This window comes from Actinia tenebrosa, unplaced genomic scaffold (assembly GCF_029948245.1).
Source record: "Actinia tenebrosa isolate PJP-AT-01 unplaced genomic scaffold, QUT_ActTen_1.0 PGA_scaffold9__36_contigs__length_13948895, whole genome shotgun sequence".
Lineage (NCBI taxonomy): Eukaryota > Metazoa > Cnidaria > Anthozoa > Actiniaria > Actiniidae > Actinia > Actinia tenebrosa.
Genome location: NW_028292586.1, coordinates 7,052,664 through 7,071,470, shown reverse-complemented (window position 1 = coordinate 7,071,470; position 18,807 = coordinate 7,052,664). Strand labels below are relative to the sequence as shown.

Below are 18,807 nucleotides of genomic sequence, written 5' to 3'. Positions count from 1 at the left end.
TTCGATAAGATATAACATATGCATCTAAAATATAGCAATATATATTTTATATTCTTGTAACCATATTCTTCATATTTGGGGTTCCTGTGGTACTCTATGACCACAGCTGCAAATGCTATTTGCGTGTTTCTAAATTCTTAAACTATTTTATAGGACAAGCTCCAGAAGCACCAAGCCTTCGAAGCGGAAATATCTGCACATAGCTATGTCATCACTGAACTGCAGACAACGGGAGAGGAGATGATCAGCGAGTCACACTATGCCTCGGAACTCATTCGGGTATGTTATGGAAATCTGATAAAAGATATTTATAGGAATAATAATCTTTAAAGATTGTAGATTCAATTGTTTTAAATATAAGTTTAATTCCTCAAATTGCCATAAGTGTTTTTACTGGTTTAAGCACACACTCTAGTAATGTTTACATTAGCAAATTTTGCCTGGTGATTTTGTTGAAGGAAAAAATCTTAGCAGCTATTGTTTACTTTGATTTTTAACGACATTCTAGGTTTGTCAGTATATTATATGCATCAAATTGTTCTTGACACTATAAAAATGTGAAGTTCCAAATGGCAAAACAGACTAAAATTATTCATTAACTGGTCATGTATATTTTCATTTTATTAGGAGCGTTTGGATTCTCTCATCAAGCTATGGGAACTTTTGCTTTGCAAATCTGCCGAGAAGGGACGCATGTTGCTCTTTGCTCAGAAGCGAGTTCATTACCTTCGGGAAGTTGATGAGGTTATGACCTGGATTCATGAAAAGGTAAGAAAAAGAATAAACATGAATTTAATGTCTATTTCCTCTATTTTTCATTTGTTGCTTGAATATTACAACAACTTAACATCAAACACAAAAGATAGTGAGGATGAATTCAAACATCCAATTTCATATGAGCCCAACCTAATGGCATCAAAGAAGACTGCTTTATCCATTGTCCCATTTAGGGTTGGCTCATGTGAAGTTAAACGTTTGACCTGACTGAGCCACAAATAATAATATTATTTGCAAATTTGAAAGTTATTTTACACACAAGTTTTTTTTCTCCAAGCTTAAATTATGACTTTCTAGATCAAGTCTTATTGATATTTCTGGATTATCCTTTTGCAGGAAGCCATTGCAACAGTTGAAGAGCTGGGAAGAGATTTGGAGCATGTCATTGTCTTGCTGAAGAAGTTTGATGACTTTTTCAAAGACTTACAAGCCAACGAATCCAGGATAACATACATCAATGATCTTGCTGATCAATTGGCTGAGGAGGGACACCCTGATATTGAACTAATCAGCCTCAAACAAAGAGTAAGTTGATCATTGTTTGAAATTCTTTTTTTTGTTGCAAAGACACTTCAAAATTTGCTTATTCAAACTTTCTTTTTTCCCCAGGAAGTAAATGAGGCATGGGAGAAGCTCAAGAGGCTAGCACTTCTGAGAAAAGAGAAGCTTGAAAGTGCTCAAGAGATCCACAACTTTTATCGGTAAGCTTAGTTGTTTATTAAAGTCACTTTCAGGGACTGTGAAGGGGAATACTTCTTTTTTTTACATACTAATCTCTTATATTTTATTGATCTTAGCCCTAACCTCACCTCACCCCCCAGTTTTAAGGGTGCTCTGCAGTTCTTAGGTTTTTGTAAACAAGATTTTAAGTCACTTTGTAGCTAATCATTTCACATTTATGTGTCTAATTTTTTATTGAAAATTTTTACAGTGATGCTGATGAAACCAAGAACTGGATCAATGAAAAAGACAAGGTGTTGTCGTCGGATGACTATGGAAAAGACTTGTCTAGTGTGAATGCTCTACTCAGGAAGCATGAGGCAATGGAGAGGGATCTTGCAGCTGTGGAAGATAAGGTAAGGCATAATGAATTTGATAAAAACCTTGTTTTGTATTGATAGCCTTCTCTCTACTAAAAGTTTATGTGTACGCATGTATTAACAACATGGAACATTTGGTTTCCTAGGTGACAGCTCTCGGGCAAGAAGCTGGACGTCTCCAAGAAATCCACCCAGAAAATGCCGATGAAGTATCGGCCAAGCATGACGAGATTGTGTCTGCCTGGGGCAATCTCAAAGACAAGGTATGTACACTATAAGGATGTGGTATTACACATACTGTGATAATAGTCCTCTCTTCTTTTCCTCAGTGTCGTGAATAATTTCGTTCAATTTTAATTCATCTTTAATTACAGTCTGATGTGAGGAAGGCAAGGCTGGAAGATTCCTATCGTCTTCAACGATTCATTGGAGACTTCAGGTATTAATTCTATCATTTGAAGCATTCCTCATAAGTATCTGATACTAGCATTCTTAGTATGACTGTGAAGAGCCCATTGCTGTATGTGTGCTTTGCTGTGAACATGATGTTATTTGGAATTGTTATTGGCGACTATGTTCTGCAAGCTTTTCACAGTTATACGAAAACTGCTTTATCTCTAGACAACTATGTATTTCAAAATTAGATTCAAGTCAAGTAAATTAAATCTCATAGAACTTGATTATTTCTTAAGGGATCACATGTCATTCATCAATGAAATGAAGGTACTGATGGTATCAGATGAGCTTGCTAAAGATGTTGCTGGAGCAGAAGCACTCTTGGAGCATCACCAAGAGCACAAGGTAGGTTATTAAAATACTTCTCAATTACAGAGTCTCTCAAGATTCTTTGGAGACAATGCAGGAGTGAATTAAGGTTGGGTAATATGGGCAACAAAATCCTGCAACTTGTCGTGAAAGAGCAAATATTGCTCATATTCTCACTCTGCAAGCAACAGATTTGCATTATTACGCAAAGTAGAAAGTCTATGCAAATGTATTGTGAGCAGGGTGGCAATACAAGGACCCTTAGCTATGCAATTTGCAAAACAAGAAGGTTGTACAGCAAGTTGTGCAACTTGGTTGCCCATAATGCAACACCTTTAGTTTTAGTCTCGTGTCCATCACCTTTGAAAAGTCAATTTTAGAAAACTATCACTTTCAAAATAAAAGTATCAAAAAATGTTTTAGCATTAAAAATGTTTTAAGAGGTGTGGTGATATGCAACATGTAGCATGTGCAATGCATATATATTGATCATAGCACCCAACACTTCACACACAACACTTCACACACAACATATTTTGTTGTTGCAAAAAATAAAGAGAGCTGTAAAAATTTACTGCATCTTAAATTGAAACAGTTTATTCTTAAGGTTGTTGAATAAAATTATATATTGTCATTTAGGGTTACATTGATGCATCTGAAGATGGATTCAACAAGTTTAATTCAGATGGGCAAGAGTTGATTGAGGCTGATCATTATGCTAAGGATGAAATCAAAGAAAAGGTAAGTTTTTTTAAAAAAATACTCAGCCAAAAACAGGAGGATAACACTGTACTGATCAGGCTGCATGTTGATCATTTTCATTTCTTCCTTGTGTAGCTCACAACAATTGAAGAAGAGAAAACTAGTCTTCTGGAACTATGGGAGACAAGGAGAGTGCAATTTGAGCAATGCTTGGAGCTGCAGATCTTCATGAGGGACTGCGAGCATGCTGATATCATGATGACGAAACAGGAGGTAATGTATCAGTCATCACGTTTTATATAACCTGTTGTCAACCTACCAACACACACCCTCACCCATCCACCCCACCATTACCCACAGTACCATCACGACTCAAAATGCTGGTTTTCATTCTAAGCGACAAACACTAGCATAGGGAGGGGGCATGTGCTGCCACAAAAAAATTGGTAGATTGTAGTCTATGATCGAGACCTTCCTGCGCCCCTGGTGAAACAATCAGAGTAGAGTGAAGTCGGTTAGCAGTACATTTATGATTAAATGGAAATCAGAAAACCAATTCATAATCCGGATTTGAAGATTTCCTTTTTCTAGCCTTGTGCTTATGCTTATTATCTCTCGCTATTTCCTGGCTGCATAAACTGCATCTGGCTCTGCTTCAGGTTCCAGCAAAAATAAAAACCATAAAAAATATAAAGGGTGGTTTCGTGGAACCCATGGAACCATCTCTGGATCTGCCACTTAAAAAAGACTTTTCACAAAGTATTTGATAACATAGGTGAACTTCAGTAGGCAAAACGATGCATAGACGAAACGATATGTAGACAAAATGAAGTGTAGGCAAAACCATGCGTAGGCGAAACAAAGCGTCGGCGACACTATTGTAATTCCCCCTTGATTACCAATCGCTGATGCAACCTTGTTAAATCTATTATTTTTTTAAGGCTTTCCTTGCTGATGAAAATCTTGGTGATTCTCTTGATGGAGTAGAAGCCTTGATCAAGAAACATGATGACTTTGAGAACTCATTTGGTGCTCAAGAAGAAAAAATCAATGTAAATGAATCTATTTAAGAATTAAGGTTTTCTAGTGGACTTAGAGTATGTGGCATCTTGTTATATGGGACATAGTCAAACCCAACTAGTGTCTATCATCAATGCGGAGTTCTGATTGGATGAGCTACTATGGGGTTATAAGTTATATCCTACTAAAATGAAAAGTACCAGCTTTGAAAACTAAACATTAAATTTAATTCAAAACTTGTTTACATCTATATATTTGACCGACTAGTTGGATTTGACTAAGACAATTAGTCGTCTCATCCTAATGGCCTATGAGTCAATAACGCATTAGGGCTCGAGGACTAATTGTTAATTATACTCTTACAAATGGTGCGATTTTACATGTATGGAATGTTATGTAATCTAACAGCATATTTGACCTCTTATTACTACAGAGCATCGATGATTTTGCAGAGCGTCTGATAAGAGACAAGCACTATGCCACTGATGAAGTCAAAGAACGTCGTGATGCCTTACTTGCCAGACGTGCGCACATACAAGAATTATCTGATGCAAGGCACTCGAAACTTGAGGAGTCTAGGAAGCTGCAACAGTTTGAGAGAGATGCTGAAGAAGTGAAAGTCTGGATAACTGAGAAGCTGAAGACAGCGCAGGATGAGTCTTACAAGGTATGTTCAATAGGCACCGGAGTACCCGATATAGGATTGTTGGGTGCGTAATAGGGTAATGGTGGTGGTAATGATGGTAAGTGTGATGATAATTGATGATGATGGTGGTAATGAAGATGACGGTGATGGTGGTGGTAACTGATGGTGGTTGTGATGATAATTGATGTTGATGGTGGTAATGAAGATGACTGGTGGTGGTGGTGGTAATGATGGTTGTGATGATAATTGATGATGATGGTGATAATAAAGATGACGGTGGTGGTGGTGGTGGTAATGATGGTTGTGATGATAATTGATGATGATGGTGTTGTTGGTGGTAACTGATGGTGGTTTGATGATTGATGATGATAATGATGATGATCATAATGATCATGATAACTGTTGTTGAAGTCTAACCTCAACATTTTCTTCTTTCTTATTCAGGAGCCTACAAACTTGCAAGGCAAAATCCAGAAGCACCAGGCATTTGAGGCAGAGCTGAATGCAAACAGGAACCGTTTGGATGCAGTTGACGCAACTGGCCAGCATCTCATCTCTGAAAATCATTATGCCACGGATGTCATTCAGCAGCGACTTGATGAACTGCACGAACTATGGAGATATCTCTTTGAGTGTTCTTCAAATAAAGGTTTGTGTTTTCTGACAACAAAAAAGTGTTTCAAAAAAATATTTTTCTAATATTGGTTTCTAGAGTTTGAATGTTCTCTCCTTTGGTTTAAAGTTATGTTATCCAGTTTTTATCCTTTCAAAAACCTTACAAGCCTAAATTCCTATTCGATCAATGAGTTAGCCATGCCCTGACTTTGATCAGTTAAGAGTTTGTTTTAGGGTATTGATAGAATTAATTTTTTAAATTTGAAAAAAATATTATGTTTTTAAAATTTTTTGACAATTGCCCCTTAGAGGTAAATAGAGAGAAACTCACTCACTTACTCACTTGGTCACCCGAAGGCGGGCAACCACTAGTCCTCCCCAAATCCTCTTGTCATCCAGCAATGAAGCTAGTTCGCTCGCGTCGGATGCTCCAGTATCCCGCTTCAGCGTGTCGATGTAGGTTGTCTTTGGTCTGCCTCGACCCCGATGTCCATGAGTGGGCTCCCATAGCACTAGTTTCTTAGCACTCAACTCTTAGAAAAAAGCCATTGTCTATTCTACCCAGCCCTGTACGGGTGAAGGATGGGTAAAAGCTACTGGAGGTATGTTTGAATTACCCAACAAGTGATTATAATTAAAGCATTTTGTTCTCCTTATAGACAAAAAACTCAAGGAAGCTGCCCAACAACAGCAGTTTATCAGGTGAGTTTAACTGTATATTAATTACTTCATATAACCTTGGGAAAGTAACCTATTTATGTGTTCATATTTTAAGTGTACTAAACAATTATATTTATTCTACAGAGGTGCTGAGGATGTGGAATTATGGTGTGCTGAGATAGAGAGCTTACTCAATGCCGAAGACACTGGCAAGGTATTTTGATTTTGAGGGTTTCAGATTTTTAATTTTGCAGACAACAAAGTTAGTAAATATAGTAATATGCACTTAAAACTAAGGTCCAAGTGCTGATTAGGTTAAGCATTTTATAAGAGTTGTCAGTGTTTTCTGTGTTAACACTGGTTATCAAGAAGATTCGTAAGATTATTATACAAGGAGACCTAGTTTTTAGCATTTGGCCAGACATAGTCTGTGTTTTTATCAAAAGCATGATACGTAATGTTCTCAAACTCATTAATACTTCATGAGGTCAATGACCAATGGTGACTTTGCATTGTAGTTACGTGCACGCACCTTGATACTTGATCAAAAATGGATCAAGACACTGATCAAAACAATGACAAATAAACGAATAATTGCGAAGGAATTAAGGAGTTTGAGAAGTCAGTTCAAAAACTCATGCTTCTTGTTTGATCAGGGCATCCAAACACCTCGAAACAATAAAAGACTCTGATCAAACACTCACACTCATTTTTGATCTATCATGTCAAGTATTGGGTTGAATTGCAAGCCTAAAAGTATTTTGTTCCTTTTATTTACAACTAGGATCTTACCTCGGTGCAGAATCTTCAGAAGAAGCATGATATGCTTGAGGCAGATGTGATCACACGTGTTGTAAGTATTAATAATATCCCTGTGCTTGTTATAAATTTATTACCTTAGTGTGTGCACTTTTTATTGTTTTTATTCTGTAGTTTAGGGTTTTTATATCTGTTCTTCACAGTCCAGTTTAATAATTGCTTACTATCAATCACGTGACTTTTTGAACTTGACTGAGGGGCATTAATCATCCAGCAACTGATAAGTCAAAATATGTCAAATTAAGTTCTCAAAGTATTCTATCACATACACATACAACATCTGAATTGTTTAGCTCTCAAATGTAAATTGCCCCCCCCCCCCCCCCCCCCAGTCAAAACACAGAGTTTTCAGTATGAGGCTACGTGCTAAACGCTCAGTCATTTGTGACAGGTGGTAAGAATAGATTTAATTTAGCACATAGCCTCATATTGGAACCTTTGTACTTGACAATTGGAGCATATCTCGGAGGGTGGCTATTGATCTCTGTTGATGGTAAAGAATCATGGGGGCATCCATAATATTGTGTCCTTTCTGTTTGATTTTTTTTTGAGATAATGTTTTATATTTTTTTATGAGGTCATTCGACCATTTCAGCCCCCTGTCCTGACCTTGTGCTTACACTATAAATTATAAAATATAACACATTTCCATTTTGTTTTGCAATTTCAGGAGAAAATTGAAGCCGTGAATGCCCAAGCAGACTTGTTTGAAGAACTCGATCATTTTGATGCTCCTAACATCAAACAAAAGAAGGAGGTTTTGAATGCTAGATATCAAGCTCTACAGGTGGGTGGAAACTTGTTGATGCTTCGCCTTACGAGCAGGATTCAATCCTTTTTAAACTACAAATGCAAGTGAAGATTTAACTTAGATTGTCATCTTATCAGTTGAGCTGAGAAGATACATGAATATGTATACAACTCAAACTAAGATTCTTATTCTCAAGAGAATGACAAATGGTCTGAAATGGGTTAACATTACGCCCAAGCTAAAGGCATAGAAAAATGTAAATGTCAAGAAAGATACAATAGAAATGATGTCAATTATACTTCAGTTTTAATATCATAATATTGTGTTTTTTTTTTCGTTTGTTTTAGGCACCTCTGGTCGCCCGTAAAGCCAAGTTAGCAGACACTGCAAAGCTGAAGCAGTTTTCACATTACGTTGAAGATGAACTCGCATGGATCCGTGAAAAAGAGCCTCTTGTTTCGTCCACCAACACTGGTAAATAGCTTTATTATGGTGGTGATGATGATGATGATAATGATGATGTTGTAATGATGTTGATGTTCATGATGATGTTGATGATGTTGAAGATGATGATGATGATGATGATGATGATGATGATGGTGGTGGTGATGATGATGATGATGATACATGATGATGATACATGATGATGATGATACATGATGATGATGATGATACATGATAATGTTACATGATGATGATACATGATGTTACATGATGATGATGATGATGATGATGACATGGTTTTTGCGTATTGAAATCAATTTCTATTGTCGATTGAAATGAAATTCTGCTATACTGTAAGTGTAGTTGTGGTTTGGCATACAGGATGACTAATGTCTGCTTTAATTGTAGGGAAAGATCTTTTTGGTGCACAAAACCTGTCCAAAAAACACCATGCGCTTATGGTAAGTAGTTGGCAATTGTAAAACAATAATTAACACTTATTGACTGGGACAGAGGGAAAAAGGGTGTTTTGTGGTCATGAGACATTAATGCAAGTTTCAAAACGAAGATGGAAATCAAACTTTAAATAATGAACTGAATCTTTAAACCACGATAGGAATGCATGAGTGAGTGTATCAAGTTACAGTAAATACCTCATTTGTATATTAGATTAGTTATTATTATGATAATTAAGGTTTTTGGTCTTTTACCTTACAGACTGAAATAGCTGGACATGAGCCTCGAATCAGATCTGTACATGAGAGTGGACAGCAAATGGTTGATGATGGTAATTATTGTTGATTATTATCATCTAATGATGGCGATAGTATGTATGGACCCCTTGCATGTGATGTCAAAGCAGCTCGATCTGGGGGACAAAACGAGAGGCATTCCAATCTCCTGAGAATTGGAACCTATCGTTTTGTCCCCCAGATTGAGTTGCATTTCAAAGTACTGCAAGGGGTCTATAGGCTGCTTAATAAACTGAACAGCAGCATTATATATAGGACCATCTAGAGCAGATCAGGGTTGAGGGGGGGGGGGGTTTAATTGGTTGTTGGCTGATTAGTCAACTCCCTTTCCAGTTGTCAGTTGTGAAATAATTAGAATAAAGAATAAAGACCTAAAAAGGACTCAATGTGATGCCTTTCTAGGTAACAGTCCAAGGGCGGATCCAACCAAAATTTTAGGGGGGGGGGGGGGCAATTGAGTTTCTTCAGAAAACAAAAAAAAAAGAACATCTAATTCTTTAGTTTTTTTGGTTTTTCTTTCTGCTGAGGGGGGAGGGGGGCTTCAGCCCTCCTTTGCCCCCCTGGATCCACCCCTGCAGTTACCCCCCTTGAGATTGTTCTGGATCTGTACAAGGTTTTGGTTCATTGAATTTTTTTTCTTTCTTTTAAGGTCACTATGCTGCGGATCAAGTCCAGGAACAGATGGATAACTTGGATCAGAAATGGAATGACCTAAAGGTATAAGCACTTGCTCATGGTAGTGAACTACACTGGAAAAAAACTGAAAAGAAACTTTAAAAAGTGAATGAGTAGTAGAAGGAAGAATGGAAGGAAGGGAATAATGAAATTGTTGTCATAGATAGTGGTGGTGTTAGTTGATGTTGAGAATACACTGAATTAAAATATGGGTGACAAATTCGAATAACTGTTATTCTGCACAGACTAGCCTCTCATACATGTGAAAACACTCTTATTTTTCCACATGAAACAATAGGCTGTTCAGTCGCTAGTCATTGCAGAAAAATAATTCTCTAAATTGGTTGCCATATTCCAATTTGGTGTATTGGGAAGCCATCAAACATTGATAATGATGATCAATGTGATCAGGATGAAGATGAGATGTCAGTAATGCAAATAAAGATGATGGTACATTAACAACTTAAATATATAATTGGTATAGTAATGAATGTTAATGTTGCTATGACGTATCCACAGGACAAGGCCAATACTCGCAAGGGCCATCTTGACGACTCTCTTCAAGCCCACCAATACCTTGCTGATGTTGACGAAGCCAGGTCATGGCTGCTGGAGAAGGAACCCGTGGTCACCAGCGAAGACTATGGAAAAGATGAAGACAGTGCTCAAGTATGTATCTGTGATTTTTTTACATATATCTAGGTACAGAATAAGAAATCTATCACCGATTCGGAGACAAACTTAACTAACAAGCTTGTGTTCGGATGCATGCAGGCTAGTCTAGCTCTGGTGCAGGAAAAAAGAAATAAATAAACATACGGGGCATGGTGAAGAAAGTCAAACGTTCGTACCCAAGCTATACCACAGTGCAACATGTTCTCTATCCCAGAATATATCTTTGGTTAGTAGCAATATTCTAATAGTTTTAACACTTCATTTTTTTTTTTTTTTTTCAGGCCATGCTGAAAAAGCATGAAGCAATAATGTCAGATCTTGAGGCTTATGGCACAGTCATTGATGGATTGAGAGAACAAAGCAAGGAGTGTAAGGTAGGGGATGTTCCTGTCAATAAATATGATAAACACTAGAAACCAAGCATCATTCACATTTTTTTTTTCTTGGCTTTTTAAACATTTAGGGCTAAAAATAATGACAGGTCAACAGACAATATTTGGCCGGCATAAGGCCTTTTTGTCTGGTGCTCTTGACACGTCATATTAAATGAGATCATGTTGATCACTCCGATGTGACCAGTTATCACGTCCGGCTATCAACCAGATATTATTTACACTTGTCTAGTCAAATGACTCTTAGGCCAGTCACATTGACTGGTAACATGTTGATCAGTCCGATGTGACCATTTATCACGTCCGGCTATCAACCAGTTATTATTTGCACTTGTCCAGTCAAACAACTCTTAAGCTGGTCACATTGACTGGTAACATGTTGATCAGTCCAATGTAACCAGTCATCATGTCCGGCTATCAACCAGTTATTATTGGCACTTATCCAGTCAAACAACTCTTAGGCTGGTCACATTGACTGGTAACATGTTAGTCAGTCTGATTTGGCCTTTCATTGTTGGTCATTGAGCAGCCGTTATTTTTAGCATTGGATAGTAAGCATTTAATACTCTCATGAACCCGTGAGAATATACGCACCATATGCACATACTGTGAGTTCGGCATTATTGACGTTGATGTTGTTGATTTTTCCCTAGTCATTTGCACCTGCAACAGACATTTCTGACAAGGAATGTGTAGTAGCACTCTATGATTACCAGGAGAAGACGGCAAGAGAGGTGTCCATGAAGAAAGGAGACATCCTTACTCTGCTCAACTCCACCAACAAGGTACGTAAAAGGGTATACTTACTGTTCCCCTCCCTTCTGACCCACCCCCTCGTCCCACCTCCACCTGAAGTCAGTTGTTTTAAGTGCTTAGTATGAGCTTCAATGATCTTGGCTTCCATCTAATCTTTCTTGTCTGTAATCTCTACAGGATTGGTGGAAAGTTGAAACCAATGATCGTCAAGGGTTTGTTCCCGCAGCTTATGTCAAGAGAATTGACTCTCACAAGGCTTCTCAGGAGCTTCTTGCACAGACTCCTGAAGTAGACTCTGTGGCTCAGAACCAGAATGCCCTGGATGAAAAGTATGTTGTTTTTGTTTGATTTTAGCTTTTAGCTCTCAATATTCAGTTTTACAAATCGTTGGGGGAAGTCTGTGGATGTTTTGCCAAAAGACAGGGCTAGTTTTTAAGTTTCGTTTCTGTTTGTTCTTTGTTTTCATTTTTGCTTATTTGTTTGTGTACTCGCTTGTTTGTTTGTTTGTTGTTGTTGTTTTTTTGCTAGGTTTAAAGCCTGTGTAGCGGCACTCTAGGGGCCAATCCCCTAAAGCACCGCTATGCAGGCTACTTAAGAGTGGCTGTCCGTAACGGTCGAGAATGGCGGGACAGCGAAGGAATTTTCAAATTTCTCATATTTTGTCAGAAGACACCCTTTGGTAAGCTCTTTTAAAAAATCCAGTTTAAAACTTCAAGCGCTTTTTTATTTTGGCGAATTTTACGAAAATCTAAAACTCGACTTCCGGTTTGCTCTGGACCGGTGTGAACAGCCCAAAATATTACCCATATTTAAGAAGGCCTCACTCGTTCAAAAATACTCCTAACGATCTGATACTTTTTCAACATTTTAACTAACTATCAGACTCCAAAAGGGATAAATAATATTTTTGGGAAAATATTTTGTTCTCGCTTTTTGGGATTTTTTTTCGATGGCATTTCAAGCAGCTACGACGCGAAGCAAATTTTAGCCTAAGTTGAATGCCCTAAATTATCACCTGGTATATATTTTATTTTCACTAATACTATATGATCTGAAAGCTTGTTTATTGTACTTCTTTTCCTGAAAGTATTAGCCTTGGAACGCAAATACTTCCTCGCGATTAATCGACTCTTCTATGTAGCATACGGCGGTCTAATTTCGGATTCAGAATCAAAGCGCCTGCTTTATAAATACTCAAAAACTTTCTTGGATCACCCAGAATGAACATTTTAATCGTAAACAACATTAGTTTGATGACTGTAAACTATACTCCAGCTATATATTATTGACTTATACTTTTGTACTGGAATATTTTAGAGAGTAAGGACTTAAGCGTACGAATTCTAAGTTAGAAAAAAAACCTTTAGACCCCATCAAACGCAGGGTTTTTTTATTTTTCTCTTTTCTTTGTTTTTGTTGAATATACTTGCTCAAAATCCTCCCAAATTTCAATTAGTTCCACGTTATTCGTAGAAAAAACAAACTCATTTTTGTACTTTCTCAAAATTAATGGAATAAGTTAGAGGACACTATGATTGAATAAACAAACTGAATTAGTTGAGAAGCGTGGCACGTGAACGTCGATCACTTGTACCTTTCTTGAATTATATGAACTAAACAAACAACCTTTATGGTTTGTATTTTTTGTCTTTATCTCTTGTCAAAATTAATAATAACTAGTGACTAAAGTGCGTGCAGTTGCTTTCGTACTATTTCATTTAAGCCCCTTTCCCGATAACGTCACACATTTGATTCGCATCAACACTGCCTACTCTGTTTTTTTATAAATCGTCCTTGTTTTAAGAGAAGTCAGTGGCTAACAAACCTGTTTCCTTTCTTATTCATTCGTCTAGAATGAACTGTTTGACAGGAACAATTGTATGGTTTCTATCAATTACGGCCGCAATCGTAAACTACATTCAAGGTATTTGGTGCTTTGCTCTTTTAGGGGAACAGGAACATGTAACTCTAGAGCCTCACAGAAAATCTGCAGCATTGTTACCTAGAGAGTTTTTAAGTCTGTCATTTTTCACCATTGGAACATATATCGTATTGGTCGTAAGTGACAGGGTGCTGTAGTTGGCAGGGCCGTAACCAGGGGGGGCACAGGGTGCACGTGCACCCCCACATAAAAGCTTAAGGTCCGCCGATTTTTTTATTCGATGTGCACCCTCCCTGTAAAAGTTCTGGTTACGGCCCTGGTTGGAAAGTCGAGATAGCTGCTTCTACAGTATTGTACTGGGAAAATTATCATCTTCCTCTATTGCGTTTGGGGAGATAGCAAGGTCTTCAGGGACGGTCTGGCCGAGTACTTGAAAAGACGCAAGCCGTCGGGACCTCGAGCACGTCTCATGACCTTTTCTACAAATTCTGGGTTTAACTTTCTTCCTAAGGTTTACTCAATGTTGAGCTTGTTGACCAAGTAGGTTCTCTGTTTTTTGATAAAGCGGTCAGACTTTTTATTTTCTTTGAGAGCCCAGCCTCTTCAGCAGATAAATCCGAGGTCCTCATATTACTAGACGAGAATTTTAGGGTCGGTAGAAACCCCAACCCCCTCTTCCAAGCTTTGTATTTGACGGCCTTAGCAAGATCAAATAGCGATTGTTTCTCAAGAGATTTCGACCATCTCTCAAGAGAAAAATGCTTTTCAAGAACAGAGAATCTTCGCACTCGCACGCAGCCGCCGCCAGAGCACCATACCTTCATTTAATTAAGAATGTAGTTTACTATTGCGGCTGTAATTGATAGAAACCATACAATTGTTCCTGTCAAAATGTTAAAAAAAAGAATAAGAAAAAGAAAAAAAAAAAAACCGGCTGCTCAGCTCGACGATTAGCTTGCCTACTGAGCAGCTATTACCTGAATCTTGGCTATAAACATTAATGTTGTAAAGCATAATTTGATATATATATATATATATTTTTTTTTTTTTTTTTATCAAACTCATAAATAATTCATGAGGAAAACACAATAGAAATCACGACCATGAAGGAGGTTTTATATCTGATATAGATTCGTCTTCATTTGCATAAACTTAAACTTGGATTTTCTTGGCCAGATTCACTTCAATTTTGAAAATTTTAGTGAAACACAAAGGAACTAACCTAGACGTTTGATAAGCAATCTACAGTATGAGTGGCCGTGTTGTATTCGATATACAATCACTCGGCTACGCCTCGTGTTTGTATATCGGATACAACACGGCCACTCATTCTGAAAAAAACGTCTGTCTGATGAGTGCGTAAGCACGAAACTCGGAGTTACAGTGAACATGTCTCGTCTTTAATCCAATCTTTACTATATATCTGTTGCTCTGCATCCCTACGCATCGAGCACTGTTTCACCAGTATAGACCACATTACATACTTTGTTATATATATATATATATATACAGCCATTTGCAAAAATTATGGCCGTTTCAAATATAAATACAACTATATCGAAAGTATATCAGACAGGGCGGGATATCATTCTTGATATTTTTTTCCAGAAAGCCCTAATGATAGACAACTTGAAAAATATATAGTGGAAGATATCCCATAATACTTGATATGCTTTCGATATACTCGTATATGTATTGGAAGCGGCCATAGTTTTTGCAAATGGCTGTATATATATATATATATTTATATAATATGTTATTATTATTGGTAAAAAGATACTTGTTGTTCCTGTCAAACAGTTTATTCTAGGCGAATGAATAGGAAAGGAAACAGGTTTGTTAGCCACTGACTTCTCTTAATGAAACAAGGACGATTTTTGGCTTTTTCATTTAGAATCAAGTTAAATCAATCAATTCTGAAACCCCATATAAAAACAAGCAAAAACAGCAACAAAAGAGAAGGGAAAAAAAGCAGAGTAGGCAGTGTTGATGCGGATCAAATGTGTGACGTTATCGGGAAAGGGGCTTAAATGAAATAGTACGAAAGCAACTGCACGCACTTTAGTCACTAGTTATTATTAATTTTGACAAGAGATAAAGACAAAAAATACAAACCATAAAGGTTGTTTGTTTAGTTCATATAATTCAAGAAAGGTACAAGTGATCGACGTTCACGTGCCACGCTTCTCAACTAATTCAGTTTGTTTATTCAATCATAATGTCCTCTAACTTATTCCATTAATTTTGAGAAAGTACGAAAATGAGTTTGTTTTTTCTACGAATAACGTGGAACTAATTGAAATTTGGGAGGATTTTGAGCAAGTATATTCAACAAAAACAAAGAAAAGAGAAAAATAAAAAACCCTGCGTTTGATGGGGTCTAAAGGTTTTTTTTTCTAACTTAGAATTCGTACGCTTAAGTCCTTACTCTCTAAAACATTCCAGTACAAAAGAATAAGTCAATAATATATAGCTGGAGTATAGTTTACAGTCATCAAACTAATGTTGTTTACGATTAAAATGTTCATTCTGGGTGATCCAAGAAAGTTTTTGAGTATTTATAAAGCAGGCGCTTTGATTCTGAATCCGAAATTAGACCGCCGTATGCTACATAGAAGAGTCGATTAATCGCGAGGACGTATTTGCGTTCCAAAGCTGATACTTTCAGGAAAAGAATTACAATAAACAAGCTTTCAGATCATATAGTTTTAGTGAAAATAAAATATATACCAGGTGATGATTTAGGGCATTCAACTTAGGCTAAAATTTGCTTCGCGTCGTAGCTGCTTGAAATGCCATCGAAAAAAAATCCCAAAAAGCGAGAAAAAAACATTTTCCCAAAAATATTATTTATCCCTTTTGGAGTCTGATAGTTAGTTAAAATGTTGAAAAAGTATCAGATCGATAGGAGTATTTTTGAACGAGTGAGGCCTTCTTAAATATGGGTAATATTTTGGGCTGTTCACACCGGTCCAGAGCGAACCGGAAGTCGAGTTTTAGATTTTCGTAAAATTCGCCAAAATAAAAAAGCGCTCGAAGTTTTAAACTGGATTTTTTAAAAGAGCTTACCAAAGGGTGTCTTCTGACAAAATATGAGAAATTTGAAAATTCCTTCGCTGTCCCGCCATTCTCGACCGTTACGGACAGCCACTCTTAAGGTTTATTGATTCTTTGTGCTTGCTTTGTGCACTTGCTTGTTTGTTTATTTATTCGTTGTTTAGTTTATAAGGTCCAAGGTCTTGGAACAGTACGGTTTGTTTCTATGTATGAATTAAGGTGCTGACACACGGTACAACATTGCATGCAACATTGCATGCAACAGGACTGTTGCAGCGTGTGTCTACCCCAAACTCGTTGCATGCAACAAATCTGAAGTTTAATCGCGCTCTACTCTTGCAACAAACTTCATCGTGTGAACATGGCTGCAACATTGTGGGCAACATTTTGAAATTTCCAACCAATCAGCTTGCACCAAATTTATAACTGCTGACCAAATATCTTAACATAACAGGCTGACACAAGCGATGTTGCGTGATTTTGTTACAATGTGTGTCACCCCAATTCAAATTTGGTGCTTGCAATGTTGCGTTCAATTTGAACGTGTGTCAGCACCTTTAGCTTTTCTCTTGTTTTCCTTTTCCCCATTAATATCAATTTCCCTACTATTCCCTGCTTTAGGTATGATGAAATGATGAAGAAGGGAGAGGAACGAAGACAGAAATTAGAAGACTCCATCCATAGATACACCCTGTTGAGAGAAGCTCACGAGCTGGAATCTTGGATCAATGACAAGGTAATTTGTAACAACATTATAGTACATTATAAAATAACTGTTATAAATCTAGTGTGTGATTCTTAGGGCGCTTTCCATCAGGTCTAAGTGACCAGTCAAATGGTACACGTCAGTTCTATAGAACTGGTTGACCGAGTTCTTAAAACTAATAAAATCTGACACGCACCTTTTGAGAACTGGCCGCTTGGACTGGTCGGTTCGACTTCATGGAAAGCGCCCTTAGTCGTGGTTGCTATTGTCATTTTGAATTATCTCAAGATTCTCAGAATTTAACCAAAGTTCTGCTAAACTAAACTCAGTTCTGAGTTTGTCTTGTGCATTGTACGAGGGAGAGAGAGAGAGAGAGAGAAAGGGGGAGGGAGGGAGAGAGGAATGAAGGAAGGAAGGAAGGGAGGAAGACAGAGAGTCACCAAAAACAACTCCTGCTATCCAAATGCTCAATATTTTAGGGATCTTCATTAACTTTCTCATTTTTAACTGGAATAATTAAGAAAAAACTTACTAAAATATTTATCATCTTATCGTTTGATATTCACAGGAAGCCATTGTTACTAGTGAAGAAGTTGGAAAGGATTACGAACATGTTGAAGCCATGCAGAAGAAGTTCGATGACTTCCAGAAAGACATGGCTGCAAATGAAGTCCGTATCAAAGAACTGACGGTCTTGGCTGAGAGGTTGAAAGAAGAGCATTACACAGAGTACGAGATGATTCAGGAAATGATTGAGGTAAGGACGGTCTGTCTGTCCATTTATATTGTCACAATAGACCCTTTTCGAATTCCAAGTTACCGCTGTGTTCCTTGATTACAGACTCATTTGCACAGGGTTAGCCTCGTATCAGTGTTTAAATATTCACAAATACCAACGGTAAAGTAAAGAATGCACAACTTCAACAATACAAACACTTTGAAACTCGACGAACCTTGACTTGAACACGTGAATATTCTGCACAAACTCGAGGCTAACCCTGTGTAAATGAGTCTGTAATCAAGAAACACAGCGGTAATTTGGAATTCGAAACGGGTCTATGCTTTGACGCATTTGACGCAGCTGCTCATTTTAATAGTTATTTACGTGTTAGGAAGATGATCTTAGAACTAGGATCTCCCCAGCAGGTGAATCAATAATGCGTTCAGTTTACATGGGGAACGAGTTGTGAACCCTGGTGCTAAGATCTTTGTATATCAAAAACATCAACTTTTGGCAGCAGAGCCTTTTCTATATGCGCTCCAAATTTGTAGAACGAAATCCCGCTGGACATAAAGATATGTTGACCTTTTTAAGAAGAAACTTAAGACATTTTTATTTAATTCTTATGTTAAGTTTTTTTTCTTCTTTTTCACGTTTTTATAGTTTAATAATGACAATGACTCTTTAAGTACCTTAGAAATCTCAATCACATATATTATTTTCTTCCATTTGTAAAAAGCATTGAGAGTTTTAAATGCGTTTTTTAAGAAATAAAGTATTTTGATTATTATATCTGCGAGACAGGAAGAAACTATTGCTAGGAAAAATCTAATACCTTTAGAGAAAAAAAGCCTGCCAATGTACATGAAAACAGAAAGTGTTAAATGTATAGCTGGGTGGTTGAGTCCCATGCCAGTTAGACTCTCCTCACATGTAATCAAAGCTTACGGGA

General features: G+C 37.3%; 1 protein-coding gene across 2 annotated transcripts in view; it reads left to right on the top strand.

Moving 5' to 3' along the window:
* The window catches only part of LOC116308157 (spectrin alpha chain, non-erythrocytic 1), a 34,429-nt gene that overhangs the window by 917 nt on the left and 14,705 nt on the right, over nucleotides 1-18,807 (top strand). For both annotated transcript variants that reach the window (XM_089025278.1, XM_089025279.1), the window contains exons 2-28: nucleotides 154-279; nucleotides 628-768; nucleotides 1,114-1,302; nucleotides 1,387-1,478; nucleotides 1,709-1,853; nucleotides 1,964-2,080; nucleotides 2,192-2,256; nucleotides 2,510-2,618; nucleotides 3,222-3,323; nucleotides 3,420-3,557; nucleotides 4,226-4,336; nucleotides 4,738-4,971; nucleotides 5,395-5,599; nucleotides 6,225-6,267; nucleotides 6,370-6,439; nucleotides 7,010-7,078; nucleotides 7,715-7,831; nucleotides 8,143-8,269; nucleotides 8,648-8,700; nucleotides 8,957-9,026; nucleotides 9,641-9,708; nucleotides 10,186-10,335; nucleotides 10,623-10,715; nucleotides 11,387-11,518; nucleotides 11,667-11,818; nucleotides 17,050-17,164; nucleotides 17,703-17,891. In XM_089025278.1, coding sequence (XP_088881404.1) covers nucleotides 154-279; nucleotides 628-768; nucleotides 1,114-1,302; nucleotides 1,387-1,478; nucleotides 1,709-1,853; nucleotides 1,964-2,080; nucleotides 2,192-2,256; nucleotides 2,510-2,618; nucleotides 3,222-3,323; nucleotides 3,420-3,557; nucleotides 4,226-4,336; nucleotides 4,738-4,971; nucleotides 5,395-5,599; nucleotides 6,225-6,267; nucleotides 6,370-6,439; nucleotides 7,010-7,078; nucleotides 7,715-7,831; nucleotides 8,143-8,269; nucleotides 8,648-8,700; nucleotides 8,957-9,026; nucleotides 9,641-9,708; nucleotides 10,186-10,335; nucleotides 10,623-10,715; nucleotides 11,387-11,518; nucleotides 11,667-11,818; nucleotides 17,050-17,164; nucleotides 17,703-17,891 — 3,222 coding nt within the window. The remainder of the gene's footprint in view (nucleotides 1-153; nucleotides 280-627; nucleotides 769-1,113; nucleotides 1,303-1,386; nucleotides 1,479-1,708; nucleotides 1,854-1,963; nucleotides 2,081-2,191; nucleotides 2,257-2,509; nucleotides 2,619-3,221; nucleotides 3,324-3,419; nucleotides 3,558-4,225; nucleotides 4,337-4,737; nucleotides 4,972-5,394; nucleotides 5,600-6,224; nucleotides 6,268-6,369; nucleotides 6,440-7,009; nucleotides 7,079-7,714; nucleotides 7,832-8,142; nucleotides 8,270-8,647; nucleotides 8,701-8,956; nucleotides 9,027-9,640; nucleotides 9,709-10,185; nucleotides 10,336-10,622; nucleotides 10,716-11,386; nucleotides 11,519-11,666; nucleotides 11,819-17,049; nucleotides 17,165-17,702; nucleotides 17,892-18,807) is intronic.